The 21,995-nt window shown below is 42.6% G+C and overlaps 1 protein-coding gene across 2 annotated transcripts in view; it reads right to left on the bottom strand.

Annotated features, from left to right (window-relative positions):
- Positions 1–21,995, bottom strand: part of TULP1 (TUB like protein 1) — a 158,677-nt gene that overhangs the window by 50,029 nt on the left and 86,653 nt on the right. For both annotated transcript variants that reach the window (XM_053457869.1, XM_053457870.1), the window contains exons 8-12: positions 18,927–19,097; positions 18,708–18,820; positions 9,802–9,910; positions 4,161–4,259; positions 3,863–4,034 (exon numbers count right to left, since the gene is read on the bottom strand). In XM_053457869.1, the coding sequence (XP_053313844.1) occupies positions 3,863–4,034; positions 4,161–4,259; positions 9,802–9,910; positions 18,708–18,820; positions 18,927–19,097 (664 nt within the window). The remainder of the gene's footprint in view (positions 1–3,862; positions 4,035–4,160; positions 4,260–9,801; positions 9,911–18,707; positions 18,821–18,926; positions 19,098–21,995) is intronic.

Below are 21,995 nucleotides of genomic sequence, written 5' to 3'. Positions count from 1 at the left end.
CCTGCATACTTTGCTACAAGCCCTCACAACCTGCAATACCCACCTTCATGTTCCCCACAATCAACTGAAGCCCAAGCAAACCTGCATACTTTGCTACAAGGTATACAGAGTGGACCAAGAGATCTCCATAATTATCTGTTATTGTTTTCTGCATTGTTATTATCATTTTCCTGTTTCTGTGCCTGAATTGTCTATTACCCTTTTTTGTCTATCTATGCTTTATGGCCTAGGAATGCCTTTACTGGGAGTTTCAGCATTTTTCCACTGATTGTTTTATTTGTTTTTATTTGGTAAAATTTATGTCATGCCTGTCACTACTTAAGTGTGTTATATTTTACTTTCTATCTTTCTGCTCCACTAACCCCTTATCACCTATATCTGCCCTCTTACTGCCCCCGTCCACTTTAACACTCTCTATTACAGCCCTCACAACCTGCAATACCCACCTTCATGTTCCCCACAATCAACTGGTTTTTTGCCCGCCCTCCTGCCCCTCTCCCATCTGCCCCAGTGTTGTTTTAATATATAGACAGTTAAGTACCGGATCTACTGGATCACGCCAGTAGGGGGCACCAAACTGTGGATCCCTTTATTACCCACTACTCCCCATTAAAGCATTCCAGATCCTATCCCTCCCAATCTCTCTGCTGTCAAAGCTATCCCAGTACCTCTACACTCAACCTGTATATGTGAAACCTACCTGCATTTGCTCTACCACTCCTGTCCTATTCCTATCATTCTCAACCAGCAAACTCAATCAACATGCGCAACCTAACCAATCTTATTCCTATCATCTCCAACCATAAACTCCCTCCCGTCTTTAACTGTGCCCTATGGAATGCCCGCCCGGTATGCAACAAACTCGCTGGTATACATGACCTTTTTCTATCCCATGCTTTTAACCTCCTAGCTCTTACTGAAACATGGATCCCCTCCCAAGACACTACTGCTTCTGCTGCACTCTCCTTCGAAGGACTACACTTCAGCCACACTCCTAGGCCTGATGGCAGAAAGGGTGGTGGTGTAGGCATCCTTCTCTCACCTCACTGCACCTTCCAGAATATACCAAGCCCTCCCTCCCTCTCATTCGGTTCCTTTGAAGCTCACACAATCCGTCTTTTCTCTCCACTCTCTCTTCAAATTGCTGTCATATATCGCCCTCCAGGCCCTACCTCGCAGTTCTTTGACCACCTTTCTGCCTGGCTCCCTTTCTTCCTCTCTCCTAACATCCCCTGTCTTATTCTGGGTGACTTTAACATCCCTTTAGATATATCTAACAACTCTGCAAGCTCCAAACTCAATGGACTAATTCCCCTACGCACACCGAGGGACACTCACTCGATCTGGTTTTCTCCAGATCATGCTCCCTTTCAGATTTCTCCATCTACCCCTTCCCTCTGTCTGACCACCACCTCCTATCTTTTTCTCCAGTGCTAACCCCTAACAAGACAAACTTACAGCGCTCACCTCATACTTGTAGGCCATTACCAGAAAATACCATTACCCAACTGTCAGCCTCACTCGAACCTCTCTTACCTTCCATGTTAACCCTTTCCTGCGCAGACACAGCAGCCTCTTTTTACAACAACACACTTGCTTCATCCCTCGACACCATAGCTCCAATTACTACAAGTTACCCCTGACAATTTAAACGCCAACCATGGCATACCAAAACCACACGGTATCTTCAGAAGTGCTGCCGCACAGCTGAGCGCTACTTCAGAAAATCAAAATCCAGCGAAGACTTTACTCATTATAAATTCATGCTTCACACCTACAATTCTGCCCTCTCTCTCGCCAAACAGCTCTACTTCTCCACTCTCATATCCTCTCTTTCTTCCAACCCACGACGCCTTTTTTCTACTTTCAACTCCCTTCTCTGTCCCTCCACACCCACACCACAAACCTCTCTCACTGCCCAAGATCTTGCTACCCACTTCAAAGAGAAGATCGAGACTATTAGAAAAGACCTCTCTTCCTTACAACTCCCTCCTACACCACTCACCACCACCCTCTCTACTCCTACTATACTAACTGCCTTTTCCCCTACAACCGAAGAAGAGATAGCCACTCTTCTTTCTTCCTCTCACCCAACAACCTGTCCCATTGACCCCATCCCTTCACACCTCACAAAGTCTCTATGTCCATCCCTTGGTCCATCACTTACCCACCTATTTAATCTTTCTCTATCATCTGGATCTGTACCATCTGCCTTCAAGCATGCGCTAATCACACCAATTCTAAAGAATCCTTCCTCAGACCCCGTCTGTTTGACTAACTACCGCCCATTCTCTCTGCTTCCTTTTACCTCTAAGCTGCTTGAACGGATTGTGTACAATCGCCTCACTAACTTCCTCTCCTCTAATTCCCTCCTTGACCCTCTACAGTCTGGTTTCAAACCCCTTCACTCTACTGAAACAGCTCTAACAAAAGTCTCCAATGACTTGCTCTCTGCCAAAGCCAAAGGTCACTACTCTATTCTAATACTCCTGGATCTCTCTGCTGCTTTCGATACTGTTGATCACCACCTTCTTCTTGACTCACTTGCTTCTATGGGCATTCGAGATACAGCTCTCTCCTGGATCTCCTCATATCTGTCTAACCGTTCCTTCTCTGTCAACTTCTCAGGCAACACATCATCGCCCCTTCCACTTTCGGTTGGTGTCCCCCAAGGTTCAGTCCTTGGCCCTCTGCTGTTCTCTCTTTATACTTCCTCTCTTGGCAAACTAATCAACTCATTTGGCCTCCAGTATCATCTATATCAGGGGTTCTCAAACTGCGGCCCTCCAGCTGCTGCAGGACTACATCTCCCATACTCCTCAGCCAGCCCCTTAGCTGAAGGAGCATTATGGGAGATGTAGTCCTGCAGCAGCTGGAGGGCCGCAGTTTGAGAACCCCTGATCTATATGCAGATGATACCCAAATCTACCTGTCTTCTCCTGATCTCTCTCCATCTCTCATGTCACGGATCACCAGCTGCTTGTCTGCTATTTCTTCATGGATGTCACAACACTACCTGAAACTTAATCTTTCTAAAACGGAACTCATTATCTTCCCTCCCTCCATCTCCATTCCTCACCCAAGAATCCACAAAAACTCTGGTTCATTCACTTATCATTTCCCGTCTTGACTACTGCAACACTCTTCTGGTTGGCATTCCACTGTCTCGACTCTCTCCACTACAGTCTATCCTTAATGCCGCTGCTAGGCTCATCTTCCTTGCACGTCGCTTCTCTTCTGCTTCCCCCCTCTGTGAAACCCTCCAATGGCTTCCGATTACCTTTAGAATTAAAATTTAAGATCCTGGTACTGACATATAAGGCCATCCACAATACTGCTCCTCCGTACATTTCTGACCTCATTAGCAAATACTCTCCTACTCGATCCCTACGTTCCTCCCATGGGCTAAGGCTCTCCTCCTCACTCATCACCTCTTCCTTTTCCCGTCTACAAGATTTCACTCGAGCTGCCCCATATCTCTGGAATCTGCTCCCAAGGAACCTTCAGAATTCACCCTCCCTCCCGACATTCAAGAAACATCTAAAAACCCACTTCTTCAGAGAAGCATACCATCTTAGCTGCTAGAACATCCTTGTCATTGATACTCCCACCACAATACCTCTCACCCTTTCTCTATGCCTTATGTTTATCACCCCATTTTCCCTCTAGATTGTAAGCTTGCGAGCAGGGCTCTCTCCACCAAATGTATCGGTTTGTCTTAGTCTGTCAATTCTTGTCTTGTCATATCCCTTGAATTTATGTATTGTATTAAGCGCTGCGTAAACTGTTGGCGCTATATAAATAAAAGATAATAAAAGCCTGGAGCCACAGCACTTAAAAAACATTTTCTTAATTTACTTACGGTCATCAGCATGCACTATCTGGAAGTTCTTGATAGAAGGTTGTGTAACACGTCCATGAAAGTTCAGCACATAAGACTGTGTTTCGTCATTCCATACAGGACTTTTGTTGTGTAATTCAATCAAATTATCCTTGTTCTTGTTCTGCCATCTTTGAAGAATTCCATCATTATCCTGGCAAAAGGTGTTCACAAAAAGGTAAATTTTTCAGCTCATGTTCAAGAAAATAGGCAGATGTCCCTTACTATGTAACCCATTTTCTAAATTCCTCTATATTTAGTTGGAAAACATTAAACTCACATTTCGAGGACGAATAGGGACCCTTTCACAGTCTTCATCCATCCCTGGGATTAGAACTGTCATCCTCCTTGGACCTTTAAATCCTAAAACATTTGTTTCCTGCAACAGAGTGGTTAAGGAATGGATTGGTTGACATCAACAAATTATACTGATCAGAAGATGTATGATCATTTTTTTGTGTTGTGTTATGGTAGTGCATTCCAAAGTAGACAGGATGCTATCAAGGGTGCTCCTGGTAAAGTATGAGAGTTGTTTGTACATAAAGACTGCACTTTTTATTTAAAAAAATAGAGGTAAATGTGTGAAAATTTACCACAAGAAAATATTGGTTAACCCACTCCTACATAGGGTATCTAAAACAACATGAATAAAATCCCACTGAAACATTGTCGCCTCTGCTTCAGTGTCCTCAAATTGCAATTGCCCCTACCAAGAAAGACAACATTATGCCCCTAATTTCAAGGACAAGTATGGAGTTCAGCAATTATGTGTTTGAGTCTGGGTATGTAAGTGAGTGTGACTGTGTGTGGGTGAATCTATGTGTGTGTATCTGCATATCTTAGTGTGTGTATGGTAGTTGTTTGTGTATCTTAGTGTGTAAGTATGTTAGTGTGGGTTTTATGTGTCTGGGTATGTTAATGTGTGACAATTAGTTAGTTGAATCAATTTTATCAACTATAAGATGAGGTTTTTTTTCCCAAAGCAAATTACTCTGAAAAATACCCCTCGTTTTATAATTCGACCTCAAATAGAGGTTGGATAATAACACTAAGATCCAGCTCGACCGCACTGCTGCAGGAGACCTGGATCTTCCTCTCTGGCAGCCGGTGGGGCATATCCTGGGGCAGAGTGGCAAATAAAAACAAAAAATGCATTTTTCTCAATCATAGTTTTTATTAAATGTGAAAAAATAGTTTACATGAATATTTACTACCAAAACCTTTTAAGGTATTAAAACCTAGTTTGAGAAATATTGTGTTTGGATTCTTGTACCTTTAAAATCTAGCTTTTATTATGTCAGTAAAATAAGAAGGCAATTGGAGAAATGCCATTGTGATAGAGATAAAAGGGTTATGGCACGTTGATATAAAGCTTTTTATTCTGATGTTTGTTTTTAACACCCAGTTTGTTCATTACATTATTTAAAATAAATGAAAAATCTGCATATTTTTTTTATCCGATTAATCCATTAATCTAAAAAATTGTTAGTTGCAGCCCTAATGTAAGTGTGTGTATATGGGGGGGGCAGAATGCATTTCAATCCCCTATATGCTACTCTGCCTCTAGAAATGCCTTTTAACCCCCTATATGCCACTCTGCCTCCAGAAATGCCTTATACCCCCTATATGCCACTCTGCCCCCATTAAATGCCTTACAGCCCTATATGCCACTCTGGCATATAGCAGGTTAAAACGCATATCATGGGACAGAGTGGCATATAGGGGGGTATAAGGCATTTCTGGAGGCAGCGTGGCATATAGGAGGTTAAAAGGCATTTCTAGAGGCAGAGTGGCATATAGGAGGTTAAAAGGCATTTCTAGAGGCAGAGTGGCATATAGGGGGTTAAAACTAGACTAGGGCACCAGGGGGCTCCTCGTGTTCGTCTTCGTGCTCGTCTTGGGGGGAAAAAAATCTTCATATTCCGCGAATATTCGCCCGTTCCTGTCTTCTCTTCGGGCGAATATTCGTTTTTTCTTCGTTTTTTCCGGTTAAGGGGTTAATACGGGGTTAACTCGTACCGCAGCAGCTCTGGCGCCAGTACTTTAAATGTGTATATCAGCAACTCCATTGGTCGCCAGCAGGGGGCCTCCTGCTAGCGACCAATGAGCACAGTACCATATATAGCTAATATATTCTCGGGCAGAATATTCTGCTACTCAGTGTAAAACCAACAGAGGGCAACATGCTGTCCGAAGATATACCGTATTTGCTCGATTATAAGACGAGGTTTTTTTCAGAGCAAATGCTCTGAAAAATACCCCTCGTCTTCTAATCGGGGTCGTCTTCTAATCAGACCTCAAATAGAGGTCTGATTAGGAGACTAAGATCCAGATCCCCCGCACCGCTGCAGGGGACCTGGATCCTCCTGTCTCACCCGACCCCCCCCATCATACACACTTACCGGTGCTTCCTGATGTGTTGCCGGGGCAGCGGGTTGACGTCTACGCGATCCGCGTAGACAACGTCCGCTGCAGCCGGAAGGAGGTGTGGCTAGCAGCGGGGGTTGTCTGCGTCCGTCGCATACACCTTCCCCGACTGTCAGAGATCAGACTTCTGATCTCTGACAGCCGGGGAAAGTATACGCGACGGACGCATACAAACCCCCGCTGCTAGCCACACCTCCTTCCGGCTGCAGCAGAAGGCGACGTCAACCCGCTGCCCCGGCTGGAAGCACCGGTAAGAGAGGGGGGAGAGCGGGGGAAGGGGGGTGAGAGAGGGGGGGAGAGAGAGAGAGAGAGAGTGTGTGTGTGTGTTAGTTAGTTAAATGGGGGTATAGGGTGTGTGTGTGTGTGTTAAATGGGCATAGGGCATTTCTGGAGTGGCGTTAAGGGGGCATTTAATAGAGCACTCTGCCTCCTGAAATGCCTTATACCTCCCTATATGCCACTCTGCCCCATAATATGCCTTTTAACCCCCTAATTGGCAGAGTGGCATATAGGGGTATAAGGCATTTCTGGAGGCAGAGTGCTCTATACAATGGCTTTTAACTCCCTTAATGCCACTCTGCCTCCTGAAATGCCTTATACCTCCCTATATGCCACTCTGCCCCATAATATGCATTTTAACCCCCTAAATGCCAGAATGGGATATAGGGGTATAAGGCATTTCTGGAGGCAGAGTGGAACATAGGGGGGTCAAAAGGCATACCATGGGGCACAGTGGCATATAGAGGGTTAAAAGGCATATCATGGGCCACAGTGCCATATTGGTGTGGCAAGCCTGGGGGCAGATGTGCGTAACTGGGGGACAGGTTGGAAAATACAAGAAATAAAAACAAAAAAAATCTTTTTCTCAATCATAGCTTTTATTAAAAAAAATAGTTTACATGAATTAACATTTACTGGTAAAACTTTTTTCCTTTGGGGTCGTCTTATATTCAGGCTTTTTCTTTTTTTCCTAAGTTAATATTCAGATTTTGGGGGGTCGTCTTATAATCAGGGTCGTCTTATAATCGAGCAAATACGGTATTAGCCATATGTGGCAGTGTGCTCATTTTCATTTATTAATTATTTAAATAAAATACATTCCCATGATCCGCTGGTCTCCCCGCTGGAAGAGTTAAATGTCCGCACTTGCAGACATTAATTCTGTCGAACTTGCAAACTCCTTTTTTCTATTTATTTTGGGGTTTTTTTTTATTAAACTGTTAGACGAAAGGATCATGGGAATGTATTTTATTTGAATAAATGCAAATGAGCACACTACTATATATGGCTAATATATGTTCGGACAGAATGCTGCCCTCTATTGGTTTTACATTGAGTAGCATAATAACTTTGGATTTCAAGCATATGCTACTTAATGTAAAACCAACAGAGGGCAGCATTGTGTCCGAAGTTATAGTAAGTTATTTATGCTAAGTTAAATGTCTGTACTGGCGACTTTGTTGGTCGCTGGCAATGACATTTAACTGACACAGCGGGGAGACCACTGGTGTCCCTGCTGTGTCAGTTAAATGTCCGTACCAGCGACTTTGTTGGTCGCTGGCACGGACTTTTAACTGTTGCAGCAGGGTCCCAGGTTGCTTTATTTTTTTTTCTGCCTAGCAACTAGTGGTAAGGGGCCGTGCGAGTGAGCCTATTGGTCGCTTGCACAACCCTTTACCCTACGGATTTCTGCTCCCGTTATCCAACGCAGCATCGCAGGGGTTAAGGGGAGCGGAAATCAGGAGTTAAAAAGGCCGTGCGAGTGAGCCTATACACTGCCCTGTAACCCCTGACGACGAACCTGCGGATTTCCACTTCAGTCAACTCCCGCGATGCTGTGAAGATAAGGTAAGTTAGATGGGGAAGGGACCGGGGAGATTAGTAGACGAAGGCGAAGATTCTTCGTGTGTGAGTCTTCGTCTTCGCCTACGTTTTACCGGCACTGTCTTCTCTTCTTCATGTCTTCGGAACGAAAACGCACTCTTCGTGTTTGTTTTCATGTTCGTCTGAAGACGAATGCACAGGTCTAGTTAAAACGCATATCATGCGACACTGCCTCCAGAAAAGCCTTATGTCCCCCATATAATACCCCCCCGACTTACCACTTCTTCTGACTCCCTGGTGTCTGGTGGGGGCAGCGGGTGGAGGCTGTTCATAAAATTAAAGGGGCCGGCGTGCACGCAACGCGCCGCCCAATGGCCATGCCTTGGCTCTTCTGTGCTGAGGAACGGCCATTGGGCGGCGCGGTGCGTGCACGCCAGCCCCTTTAATTTCATTAGGAGCCGGCTTTCAATCCCGCTCGTTTTGCTTTGAATGTTGGTCTGCTGGCTGCCCGGCCCACGGACCTGCCGGACCACTGGGACATTTCCTGGTGTCCCGGTAGGTCCAGTCCGGCCCTGAATATAATCCACAGTGCCACATAAAATACATTCCCCTCCAAATAAAAAACTTAAATATAATCATTAGGGCTCCCAATAACTTATTTATATTTGTTTTATTTTTTTTTGTTTTAGGTTTTATATTGATGTTTATTTTTTCAGTCCATTGATGTACATTTATTATATATTTATTCAATAAAATCTAGTTTATATATTATTTGGTGTTATAGTATAAAACATTCTGTGCACGTATGTTTTTATAATCAGAAGAAGGGGCGCATGTACATAGGGAGAGAAAACAAAAACAAATTCCATAATAGTGTAGTATGATTAGGAAAAGCAGATTACAGATACTACTGATTGTACTCAGGAATATCAGGCTCTTCAAATATAAGATGATATATCTTTATACTTCCTTACTTGTACTGGGTTCGTTTGCAGGGGTCTAGTTATGCCACCATGTCCTGTAAGTGTTTTAGTATTTTAAGTGTATGAGGTTGGAAGATACTGTACTATTACTGCTTTTAGTTTTATAGATTTCAAGAAAATATTAAAGAAAATCTTTCACAATATTTGAAGACCCTGATATTCATCTATTTGTGTGAGTGCCATCAGTAGTATCTCTAATCTGCTTTTCCTAATCATACTACACTATTGTGGAATTTGTTTTTGTTTTCTCTCCCTATGTACATGCGCCCCTTCTTCTGATTATACCTGTATTTGCTTTTGGAGTATTTGGAGGAATACTTAGGCTGGGTGCTGCAGTGAAACATTGGGGGGAGTATTTTTGTATAATTTGAAATTGAGCACATATATCACGTGTTTAGAAATACTGGTTTTAGGTTTACCGCTTTTATTCAAAATACTGGTATTATTGCGTATGGCATTGCCTCACGATACATCATTGTTGAAACGGTTTAGTTTTAAAAAAAAAAAAATACACTTGGGTTTGCATAAAAGATGGATGATTAATGTTGCTAAAAGAGAGGGTACTAAATAAATTGGAGCAAAATTAAAGTTAAAGACCAGATTTACCAGTTGTGTGAACCCTCTCCACCCCACGCTTTTCACCCTTGAAAAAAAATGAGTTGTGGTCCTTATTTGGTTAATACTCACATAAATAATTGCTGCTATTTCTTGCCGTACATTTGACCAATCAGCATTGGCTCTCTCAGGGTTTGCACCATTGTCAAATACTGTAAATTTTGTTCCCATGAGGTTGGATCTAAAAATAAAATAGTTTGCAATAATTATCTCTACAGAGTGTACATAATAATACACCCAATTATTGATTGCTGTTGTAATCTTCAAAAATGCATATTTTTTTTAATGTAGCCCTCAGGGTCCTTTTTAGTATTCTGTTGTATGTAATAGTCTATGGGGTCACTGATGAAGAAAGCCAATAAAATGACATCATGCTTTCATGTTGTATTTGGTAGGGGCAGTGCTTACTCCATGCTTTCTTCTTTTTTTATTATCTTTTGAATGCAATTCCTCTATATACCACTTCATTTTGAATATTTTACTATTTTATTTACTCGCTGTGTTTGGTCTGGCTTGCATGCGGGATTTCTTCTTGTCTATTTTTTCAGCACTACAAAGCTTTTTTTTTTTTTTTGACTTGTATGTGAAAAATTTAATGAATAGGAGGGATGGCAAAGTCTGTCTTGTCTATTGAATTTTGAATTTGGTTTATCATCAGGTTGTACCCCCTCATGGTGTTACCTGTATGCTAAATATTACACTTGATATATTTTGGGATATTTTGGTTAACTCAACTAGTTTATTGACAATTATCATAGAACTATCATACATTTTATACATAAAGAATAAAAAAGAATAAAAAGAAGTGGAATTAATGGATCACTCAGATGACCAGACTTGACTGTGATTGCGATAAAGGTGATTTGTTTTATACACACACTGCTAGTAGGCAAGGGGTTAGAGGGACACTTATTTATGTTTATTTTAACCCCAACACGTCACTGGGATCACAACGGGGAATTAGAGGGAAGCATGACAGCAGCGCAAGTGACATGGTCAGAGCTAAAGGGAAAGGAGCCAGGAAAATTGCATCAGAAGCTGGAACTGAACAAGAACCAGGAAAGCTAGAACCTGTTGTCTGGAACCAGGAACTCTGTAACATGCTTTTGCACTTACATTACATTACATTAACATTACATTTATTTATAAAGCACCGGCAGATTCCGCAGCGCTCAGTAGAACAATTTATAAACACATACAATAACAAACTGGTGCAAAGGAGAAGAGGACCCTGCTCCTGCGAGCTTACAATCTAGTTAGTGGTTTAGGGGGAAGTGTGACAATAGGAGAGGACTGCTTGAATGGGGATGAGTTGATCTGGTTCCGATGATGTGTTGAAGCTGTTGATTGCTCAGATGGCTTGATTATGATGGTTGGGGTAATGGGAAGGGATGTTGTACGCTTCCCTGAACAGGTGGGTTTTCAGAGAGGTTTGGACAGTTGCTTATGAGGCAGAAAGTCTGATGGAATGGGGAAGAGAATTCCACAGGAGGGGTGCGGTGCGGGTGAAACCCTGAATACGGGAGTGGGAAGAGGTAACAACAGTTGAAGATAGCCGCTGGTTGTGAGAGGAGCGAAGGGGGCGGGTAGGGGTGTATTTGGATAGAAGGATAGAGATGTAATAGTTGAACAAGTAGTATAGGAAACTAGGATCTTAATAAAGGCCTCAATGATTGCACAGCGAGAGCAGCTAATGAAGCAGGGGGGGAGCAATAGCTACCTGATTAGTAGACTGATAGCTGAGGGCTAGCTGGGAGGTAAAAGCCTGCACAGTAGTCCTCTAGTGGCTACAGAGACAAGGCATTGGCTCCCTCAGTAATAACCACCAGTTTGAACCCCAGTGTAACCACGACAGGTTAGTATATTGGTCACTATACCCTCATACTTAACCTCTTAAGGACGGAGGACATAATATTGCTTCCCTGTAAAATTGTCACCTAAAAGCAGGGACATAATATTACATCCTCAGATACCTAGAGCCAGCGATCACTGTAAATTCAACCACTGCTGGGTAGACCAACAGCAGCCAGTTGGAGCTCTTTGCAATATGATCCCTCCCACGAGAGTGATTGTATATGGTTAACTAAACAGTCTCCGATTTACCTATGACCACGTCTCACCTGCCATAGACAACTTCAGGGATGCAATTATGGTATTCTACAGTCCCTCCATGAGTGTGGGGACCTGCCCTGACCTTGCCCTTCTATATGATCGCTCCATGCAAGCGATCGCGTAGCACTAACCCTTGTACTGATGCAATTTCCACAAAGCCGCATTAACAGCTTCTCTGGGTGAGATTGAGGTGTCTTCAGTCCTCACATGGTGTCAGGCTGTAGGAAACAAGGTGAGGAACCCAGTATGCAGGCTACCTTCCAGAAGATAGGGGAAGGTTTAGTAGACAAAGGCGTAATACATTTTTATTTATTACGCATCCCCCAGCATAAAGCATCCATCCCAAAACATGCCTGATGTGAAAAAGGTAGAAAACCTCAAAAACCTATGTTCCCTATAGGTTTGTGGTTGCTGTCCGTCACCAAGATAGGTAACTGGGGTGTCTTTGAAATCTTTAAAGGGATGTGTTTTAAGCAATTGTTTTATGGGGTTAAGTTGAAATATAAGGCCTCTACTGTGCCTCAAATTAGACATGGAACCAGTAAAGTCAAAATTACGAGTTTGAAAACTGAAATGTGCATATTCCAATTTTGACCCATGAACATCCGAAACATGACATACCAATGTATGAGGATTATTGCTGGGGAGTGTGTGTGAGGGGGGGAGGAAGTGAGTTAAAACACAAATGAAGAGTTATTTCTGCACTTGGACATACCCTGGGGAAAAAAATCTACTGAAATGCTGCAATGTGTTTATTATAAATGTAATTGCTTTTGACTTGATAAAGGGAGATTAATATTCTTGAAGGCGCGTCCTTAAAATGGAGTGTTAGTCCCATAAAAAGGTATTATTTTATAATGCAAAATTACTTTTTTTAATAAAAAAATGAAAACTTTTTACTGCAATGTTTGGGGCAGACTGGTGGTAAAATGGTTAAATAAAAATGTTTAATGTACCCATGTGAAATACTAGATTTTCAACTTTCAAAAACCATATACCTCTGTTTAGTGATTTTGGTTTTTCTAGCCACTGCTAAGGCCCAATTCAAAGCATTGAAATATTTTACTAGCTTGGAAAAAGTGATGCACATTGTTCATAGCCTTGTAACCACCAAAATAGATAGAAATACAAGGCATGTGAGACTTCCAAAATTAGGACAAATGTCCTAAATATATTTGTTTTTTTATTTTGTTTTTTGTACTGACTGCATCTAAGTTTTATCCCCACTGTTTTTTTTATTTCCTTTATTCTAGATGATGGTTTATATTCAAAGAACATGAAAACTAACACTTATGTTGCATTTTCGTTGTTCAAACTGAATAACAATCAATCGACTGTGGCGGCAGAAAAACGCATACGAAGATGCACAATACGAAGAATCTTTGTTTCCTCGTGTTCCTCTTCATAAATATCTCATAGCTAATCTCACTGCCCCCAATACAAGTCACTGCCTCTAGCCTTAAGTGTTCTGTAGTATAGCAGGGGTTTATATGGGAATCTGTATGTCAGACGAGCCCCCTTGTAATGTTTCACCCTTCGGTGTCTGGACATGTCCAGCTGCACTCAGACCTGATTGCCATGTCCAGGTGCACCTTGTTTCCTGGTTATCACAGCCTTTATAAACCTGCCCAGCCCTTCAGTTTGGGCCTTGACATTAATGTTATAGGACTGCCTGTTCCTGTTCCTGAGTTGTGGCCAGCACCCCACAAGTGGACTCCAAAGCTGAGTACCCTGCAAGTGGGCAATCTGCCGTGTGCCCTGCAAGTGGGCAACCTGTTGTGTGTGCCCCATCCAGGGGGATTCCTGTCGTGTGTGTGCCCCATCCAGAGGGCTTCCAGCCGTGTGTTACCGCGCAATAACTCCTGAACACCATCTTTGGGTGTTTTGGGTCATTACAGTCGTCTGTATGGACCCAGCTCCTAACAGTATGTGTGTATATACACATATTTAGCATTTATTATTTCTCCCTACCTTTGTCCCTGTCATCCATGCCTCCCTCAATATGAGAAGCCACTGACCCCCCTTCCAAAGCACAAACATAAGGTGTCGCAGATGCACCCTACTCCAAGCGTGCGCATGATTTGATTTGATGGTACAAGGGTTCAAATTCGCTATCTGTGTGCCCTAGACCGGAAATAGTGATTTAAAAATGCACTTAATAATAATGATATAACTAATATCATAACACTGCCACCACCAAGACAATTTATAAATGGAGTGCATTGGTACCCCAGAGAAATTAGACCGAAAATACACAAAATATGCTTTAACACAATATCTATGTGATTTCACATCACCCAAAAAATTGGCCTAATTGGTAAGTATTTGTCTGACAAAGGCAGAACTTAATAAAGGAATATTTATTATGAACCAAACATTGTCACAGTGCATGCAAAAATATATGATAAACAGATTATTTACACAAAACAGATAAAAAATAAAAAAGAGAAATTAACAGAAAACCTAACTACTCACTCGCAGGGTAAAGTAACCGTTTTTTCTGCTCTCGCAGCTTATGGCACATATCACGGATTTGGATAATAGTGGTAGAACATGCAACGTATGCATCAGAGGCCTACCGGAAGGAGGCGATAAAGAAGATCTGAAATATGTGATACCTCCACAGAGCTCTGACCAAAGGGGGTTGAAGGCTCACCGCCACGAGATGTCATATGCTGTCTTCATTCATATAGAGTGAAAGAAGAAATTCTGCAAGCGGCAAGAAAACAGCACAACTTTTCTTTTAAGGACGCTGCTTTAAATGTTTTGCCAGACGTGTCGTGGAATACCTTGCAGGCCAGGAGGCCTCTAACGGAACAATTAAGGAAAGCAAATTGGTCACTTAACGTATGAAAAGCAAAAAGGGCTCACAGTGAAGAAAGGATCCATTATTCATTCTCTACGCAGGCCGAACGATGTCCCTGATTTTTGCAAGCCATGGATATACCTCAAACCCCCTACTGGACTGGTCTGTGGAGGATCGGTTGACCTCAGGTCTGCCTCAGTTGTCGAGTGCACCCTGGCTGCCCAGACCGCAGAGGAGGAGCAGCAATCCACCCGACACCTCGCAGGGATCGACAGCATCATACGGAGTGAGCATCTTTGCAGTCATAGATTTGCAATCTCGAGGGAACAGCGGACACACTGCAGTAGACTCTTACCAATCGTCTAAGTGGTATCCTTGGACAATTTGTCTTTCTGTCTTTCTGAGACTCTATAAATACTTATTCTTGGGTACTGGCGTGAGAGGTTGTGGATTTGGGTATATGGCTCCTTATGGAAGTATAGCTTATGATTGGTCCTTGAGTACAGTCACAGGTCTTTTGGATAACATGGCGGAGGTACCGGGAAGTACTGTTAGGAAGCAGCAGGTGGCTCAGTCTCTGTCTCTTATATTAATAGGTAGTGTGATCCCCCAGGCGGGGGCTGCCCAACCACAGGAGAAATGGGTTTTCTTTTGTGTATGCCACATTGTTCTTTTTTCTTTATGGCTACATACACCCCTGTTAGACAGGGATAAGGACCAGGTTGGACGGCCACTTGGACCTATCCTTGGCCCCTACAGTTGCGTTACTGTAATGGTAGTATTCACGTGTTACTTTGCTAGGTTTTAATTTGTTTTATGATTCCTACGTATTGCTCACCTGCATCGCCTGCACTTACAGGTACGTATCTCAAAAAAATGCCCCCATGTTGCCACAATCGTGCTGATCGCAGGGGCGCTTCTGCTGTCTGCCCGGGTGTCTGAGTAGACAGCACAGCCACCCAGAGCCCGCCCCCAAGCCTTCAATCCTCACAAGCTTGTGGGGACTAAATATCATTCATTGCTGTGCTTCAATGCAGCATCAGCACTGAAAAAGTAAAAAAAGAATAAAAAAAAAAAAAATAACAGCACTGACCTGAAAGTCCAGGGTGCTTCCAGGTCAAATTCTGTGAGTTTAATAACTGCTGCAGAACCAATCAAAGTGGGCTGATGATGATCAGATCACTCCTGGCCAATAGGAGTGATCTGATCATTATGGTGTTGGCAGCCCCTGGATGACCCTGTCTTACAAAGAGAGAGGGGTCATCTAGGGTAATTATGAAAAAACACAAATTATTAATAAAAAAATACAGGTCAGGCACCACAGGGATTCAAACCTGCAACCCTGTGGATTCCAGGTAAATCACTATCCATTACTCCACTGGGTGGATCTTGGATTGAAAAGTCCTTCTGCCTCTCCTTGGACCATGCAGTTCCTTAATGCTCTTGAAACACCTGCCCCTCGTTTGGTCAATTAAGGTTCAATATAAACCAGGCATCAGCCTAGCCTCATTGGTAGAGCATTGTGTTCCTGCCCCCTGTATACTGAGCTACTGCTTTGCTGCATCTGAGCTGTCTCCTGTGTATGACTCTTGGCTACGTTCACGATCCAGTCTTGTGTACCAGACCCCGGCGTGTTCCATACCTACCTGTCCAGCTGCTTCCAAGCCGTCTGCCCTGCCTGTTTTTATCCTGCTCTTTCTCTGAAAACCTACAGATGGTGCCCAAGAGAAAATCTAAAGCTAAAGTAGCGAACAGCCCTGAACTGGACACATCAGTCATTTTATGTACCCAGGAAAAAAAAATATGCTGCCACTCTGTCCTCTCCCCCCCCCGAGATATGCTGCTACTCTGTCCTCCCCCCCGAGATACGCTGCCACTCTGTTCCCCCCCCCGAGATATGCTGCCACTCTGGCCTCTCCCCCCCCGAGATATGCTGCCACTCTGTCCTCCCCCCCGAGATACGCTGCCACTCTGTCCTCCCCCCCGAGATACGCTGCCACTCTGTCCCCCCCCCCGAGATACGCTGCCACTCTGTGTCCCCCCCCGACTTACCAGAGCAGACTCCCGGGTGTCTTGCGGGGCCGGAGGGGGACATCTATGCAAATCGCGTATACAACTCCCGGTGCTGGCGGAAGTGCCGGCACCGGAAGTTGTATACGCGTATTGCGTAGATGTCTTCCGCCAGCCCTGCAAGACGCCCGGGAGTCTTCTCTGGTAAGTCGGGGGGGGGGTGTAAAAGGTATCGTACGGACGCTTAGACAACCTCCCGTGCCGGCACCCCCCCCCGAGAGAAGTGCTGGCAGGGGAGGCTGTCTGAGCGTATCAGACAGTAGGATACAGGTCCCCTGCACCGCTGCGGGGGATCTGTATCCTGACCCCGCTGCCTGCCCGGCGCCCGGGACTGCATGTCCCGGGTGTCGGGCGCTAGACCCCGAATATAGGCCGCACCCCCACTTTAAAGACTTAAAGTGGGGGAAAAAAGTGCGGCCTATATTCGGGCCAATACGGTACTTTTGTTGAATGTTTTTTCTTTTTCTGGCCACTACTGGGGCGCAACTCCCAGGATACCACATTTAAAAAAAATCTTGTTTAGAAAAAGCAATGCACGTCATTCATATTTAACCCTGTAAGTGCCAAAATAAATGAAAATACCAGGCCTATGAGGTGTTTCCAAAATCAGGACAAATACCTAAATACACTTTGGAGTTTTTTCCCCCCATTTACACTGGTTAGATTAAGTTTTTATAGGTGAAACTGAAAATATATCTCTCACCCCCCCCTTCCCATCCTGAAACAGAGAAGGGGAAAAAAAAAACAGTTATTCATTTAAAAAATAATAATAATAAAAATCATTAAAATAATACTAAAAAAAATTATAAAGTGAGCTAAGTGATGTCATTGTGACATCACTGACATCACTGGCATTAATAACATGTTCAGGAGTTCCCTAAGAGGACCTCTAACCTCTAATAAAAAAAAAACCTTACATCCCATTGCCCTAGCATAACATCTACCCAGTATAACCCTCCTGCCCCCTTTCACAACCCCCAAACCTGTTAAGCTATAGGCATAAAAATAATACAAAAAATGTTCCCTGGTGCCGGGAAAGTATGGAAAATCTATATAAATTAGGTATTTCTGAAATCAGGACACCTGAATTGATAAACTTTAGTTTTTACTAAATTTCTCATTCTAACTTTTCAGCTAATCATCCAACTATGGTATCAAAAGAAAGCTCTATCTCTCCTTAAAAAAACAATATATAGTTTACATGGGTACACTATTCACATGAAAGGAGAATGATCGCTGAACCGACATAGAGCAAAAATGGCAAAATTGCTCTGGGACTTGAGGTACCAAAAACCCCTGGGATTGAAGGGGTTAATGTATGCTTTCGATCGAGCAATGTGTTAACGTTAATATTGTTCTAATTTTTTTTAACGTAAAATTTGGTTTTCATGACCTTTTATGGATGTTGTGGTATGCTCTGATATTGTATATCACCCAGGATTGTAAGTCACTCTGGTCCTTGTCTTTTCCTTTCTTTACACTTTATGGAGTGATATACCTGTGGTGTAACTTGCATTTCATGACATAAATATCTATGTTATTTGATATGTGGATTTTGACAATAAAAAGATCTTGAAATAAATAAATGTTAAGGATGGTTATTTTGTGCCGTCTTATCATTTTATCTTGGATTAACATGCACAGAGTGATCAAGACTTGTTATACCTTTTGGAATTACTATCCACATAGCTCTGACATGACTGTGACGTGTATTGTATGTTACCTGAGCCTATACTTCAGTCACTTAAAGTATTGAGGTGTTACTATGTAATATTTTACTGTGATTAGTTTACAGGCATTCTAGACTTCAAGGCTAGAGATAACACTATGGGGAAGCTGAACACTATTTACTTGGACAAGTTATCCAAGGAGAATCTTTTAATGTCTATGAAAACTTACAAGGCTTTTTTCATCAGGGTGAAGTAGTATGGAGGACATGCTGTTATAAATAGTTATAATAATAATAATTTTTCTTGTCAAAGTTCCTGACCTTAGTTTTCCAATAAAATTCTCTCCTCCTCGTGAAAGGTCGGTAGCATCAATTGAAATCAAGTAATTGGAGGTTTTACTTTTCTTCCGCTTTCTTCCAGCTAATAGGAAAACCTTTGAAATTAAAATGATAAGCATTCAGGGATTGGACATGCCAAATACTATAGAAACATAATATAGGCATACACCTTTTATAATTATTTTACAAATAATGTCTCACCTTCTTCTCATTGTCAAGATGTACATAATATGTTGGGTATAATCCCCTGTCCATCCCTTTTTTGTCCCTTGTCACTCTGCACTTGACAGTTACGCCCTGTGGTGCTGGACACAACACAAATTCCTCCAAATTTTCCACTTCAATCACTGGTGAAAGACAACGGTCCTCCTTCTGTCAAAATACCAGATAACAAAAGGTGAAAGGCAATGCTTATCCATTCAGATAAATAATGTTATACACTATATAATGAAGGTCGAACTCACTTATCATACATAATTTGCCAGTAATTGCAAGTAAAAACCAAGAAAGTCAAATCAACAATGAAACATTGCTAAAATTTTCCCATCAGGTGTTTTCCAGAATAGAACAAAAAGTGCTTGAAGAATAAGAAATGTAATTATGCCTATTGGGTTTTTTTATACAGTGAAAAAAACTATTTGATCCCCTGCTGATTTTGTACTTTGCCCACTGACAAAGACATGATCAGTCTATAATTTTAATGGTAAGTTTATTTGAACAGTGAGAGACAGAATAACAACAACTGGGCCGCACGATAGGGTGACCGCATGTCCCGGAATCAGTGGCTTCAAACGTCATCTTTTTTTTTCCGACGCGGAGGAGAGAGAGGCGCCTAGCGGTCGCTCATGAAGTTTTCAGCAACTGCTCGGCACCCCTTAGTGTGCCGGCATTTCATGCTGAGCCCCGGAATATGAAGTCATATTCCGGCACTCAGCAATGAACCAGTGCGCGCCGCGGCAGAGCAGGGAGGCAGAGGCCGTAGGACTCCTAGGACGGTAAGTGAACTTCAAAGGGGGAGAGGGTAGATAGTGAGAAGGGGGTAGTAAAAATATTAAAATAAATAAAGAGTGAGAATGAGTGAGAGAATGAAAGTGGAGTATTAGAAATAATAATAAATATAATATTAGATAATATATTAATAATAATAATAATAATAATAGAAGTAAAATGCACAATAAATGTAATGCACGTGAATCAAACCCAAAACACCCTGACCCTGGTCCGTGGATAAATTGTCTTCCACAAAACCGGTCCCTGGTGCCAAAAATGTTGGGGACTGCTGGTCTAGCGGACGGCCTCAACAAGTTCTGTTCAGTTTTTACAAATGAAAATGAAAGAAAATGAACCTAAGTTAGAAAAAAGGACTGAGTCATTTGATACATGGGAGTTTATCAAGGCGGAGGTTAAAGACAAATACGTCAATGGGACCTGATGGGATACAACCCAAGTTATTAAAAGAGCTTGGTGGTGTACTAGCAAAACTGTTAACGGATTTATTGTTAACAAATCATTGTTAACAGGCCAGTACGTCTTACATCTGTAGTGGGGAATTTAATGGACACTATGTCAAAGGATAGGATTGTTAAACATACGACATCACATGGGTTTCAAGATCAAAAACAACATGGGTTTACCTCAGGAAGATTATTCCAAAATCATCTGATATATTTTTTTGATTGGGTGAATGAAGTAATTGATCATGGTGGTGCAGTAGACATTGCATATCTGGATTTCAGAAAAGCTTTTGACACTGTCCAACATAGAAGACTTATTAACCCCTTAATGACAATACTGTTTCCTACTCGTAGTACATTTTGGGACAAAGGCTCTTAACATTTTTCAGTGTTGCTCTTTAGCTGTAATTTTCTTCTCTCTCATTTTGTGAACCCACACATATTATATATTGGTTTGTTTCAGGACAAACAGGGCTTTCTTTAGATACCATTATTTTTACCATATCATCTAATCGACTATAAAAAATGATAAAATATGGTGATTTTTTGTTAAAGAATTACTTTTTCTGACGTTATGGGGCAACAAATACCAGTAGCGTTTTGCTATTTCAAAACCATTTTTCCCCAAAAGCTAGTCATTCTGCCCCATGTGCTGTTTAAGGTATCTTTGAAGCTGGCCAATGCAATTTACCCCATTAAACCATATATTTTTAAAAATTACACACCCCAAGGTATTTCAAATGCTGGTGTTTTAACTATTTCCATGCACTAGTTCTACCATCAGCCTTTGTCAAACTTTATGGTAGTAAAAAATGTTTGTATTTTTTTCCACACATGTTGTACTCCAGGTATAAATTTACCGCTCCTGGTATATGCCACTGCGAAACAACGAAATACAATATTTGTTCCGCAACATCTCACATGCATGGGTTTGTTAGGTTGTTCAGGGACTGAAAGGCCCTTTTTGAGAGGTGTGCATTTTTCAAACTGGAATTTTGACTTGTCAAAAAGTCTGCCCACATATCCTATTTTCGGGTATCGGGTAGCCAGCCAATACAATTTACCCCATCAAACCAAATATTCTTATACTAGACACCCCAAGGTATTTGAAATGCTGTTATTTTAACCCTTTCCATACACTAATTTTACCACCAGCCTTTGTCAAACTTTATGGTAGTACATTTTGACAACCCGACAGCCCCCCTCCAGTAGCTCGTCCGCCTTGTCTGCCCCCTCCCGTCCAGGACAATTACTTTCCAAAACTCATGATAAATTGGGTAGACCCATCTCATTTCTAGGCAGGTCCCAGATATGCAACAATTTCAACACCACTGGTTGCCATTTCAGTCAGTGCAGGCTTCTTCACATTTGCATCAAATGTCATAGGGCCCACCCCCAGACCATGTGCCCTGGGACTTTATTCCCTAAGCAATGACTATGTGTTACCTCCTCCGTCGGGCTGCCGGCAGGGACGCCGAGACGCAGCCCGCGCAGTCGGCTCCCTGCTCGTGCCGTCGCGGTGAGCTGCCGCCGGGTCCGTTCTCCTGCGAGACGCGCGTCCCCGGCGAGTTCGAGGGATAATTCCGTGGTGCGCGCCTCTACGTCGTGAGAGCTAATCTAATGAATATTCATGTCGCTCTTAAAGCCACATTTATTCCTTTTCCTCCTCCCCCTAATTAGGAGGGTAGGAGGATCCATATTGTTGGAGGGATATTTAAACCCTCATTTGGCACTACACCATTGCCTGTGTTAGTGCCTTTTTGCCTTTCACTAGCGTTTGAATCCTGATTAAGCTTTCTGGTATTGACTCCTGCTT

This window comes from Spea bombifrons, chromosome 2 (assembly GCF_027358695.1).
Source record: "Spea bombifrons isolate aSpeBom1 chromosome 2, aSpeBom1.2.pri, whole genome shotgun sequence".
NCBI classification, from domain to species: Eukaryota; Metazoa; Chordata; class Amphibia; order Anura; family Pelobatidae; genus Spea; species Spea bombifrons.
The sequence above is the reverse complement of the archived record's forward strand: the minus strand, read 5'-3'. Positions and strand labels throughout refer to the sequence as shown.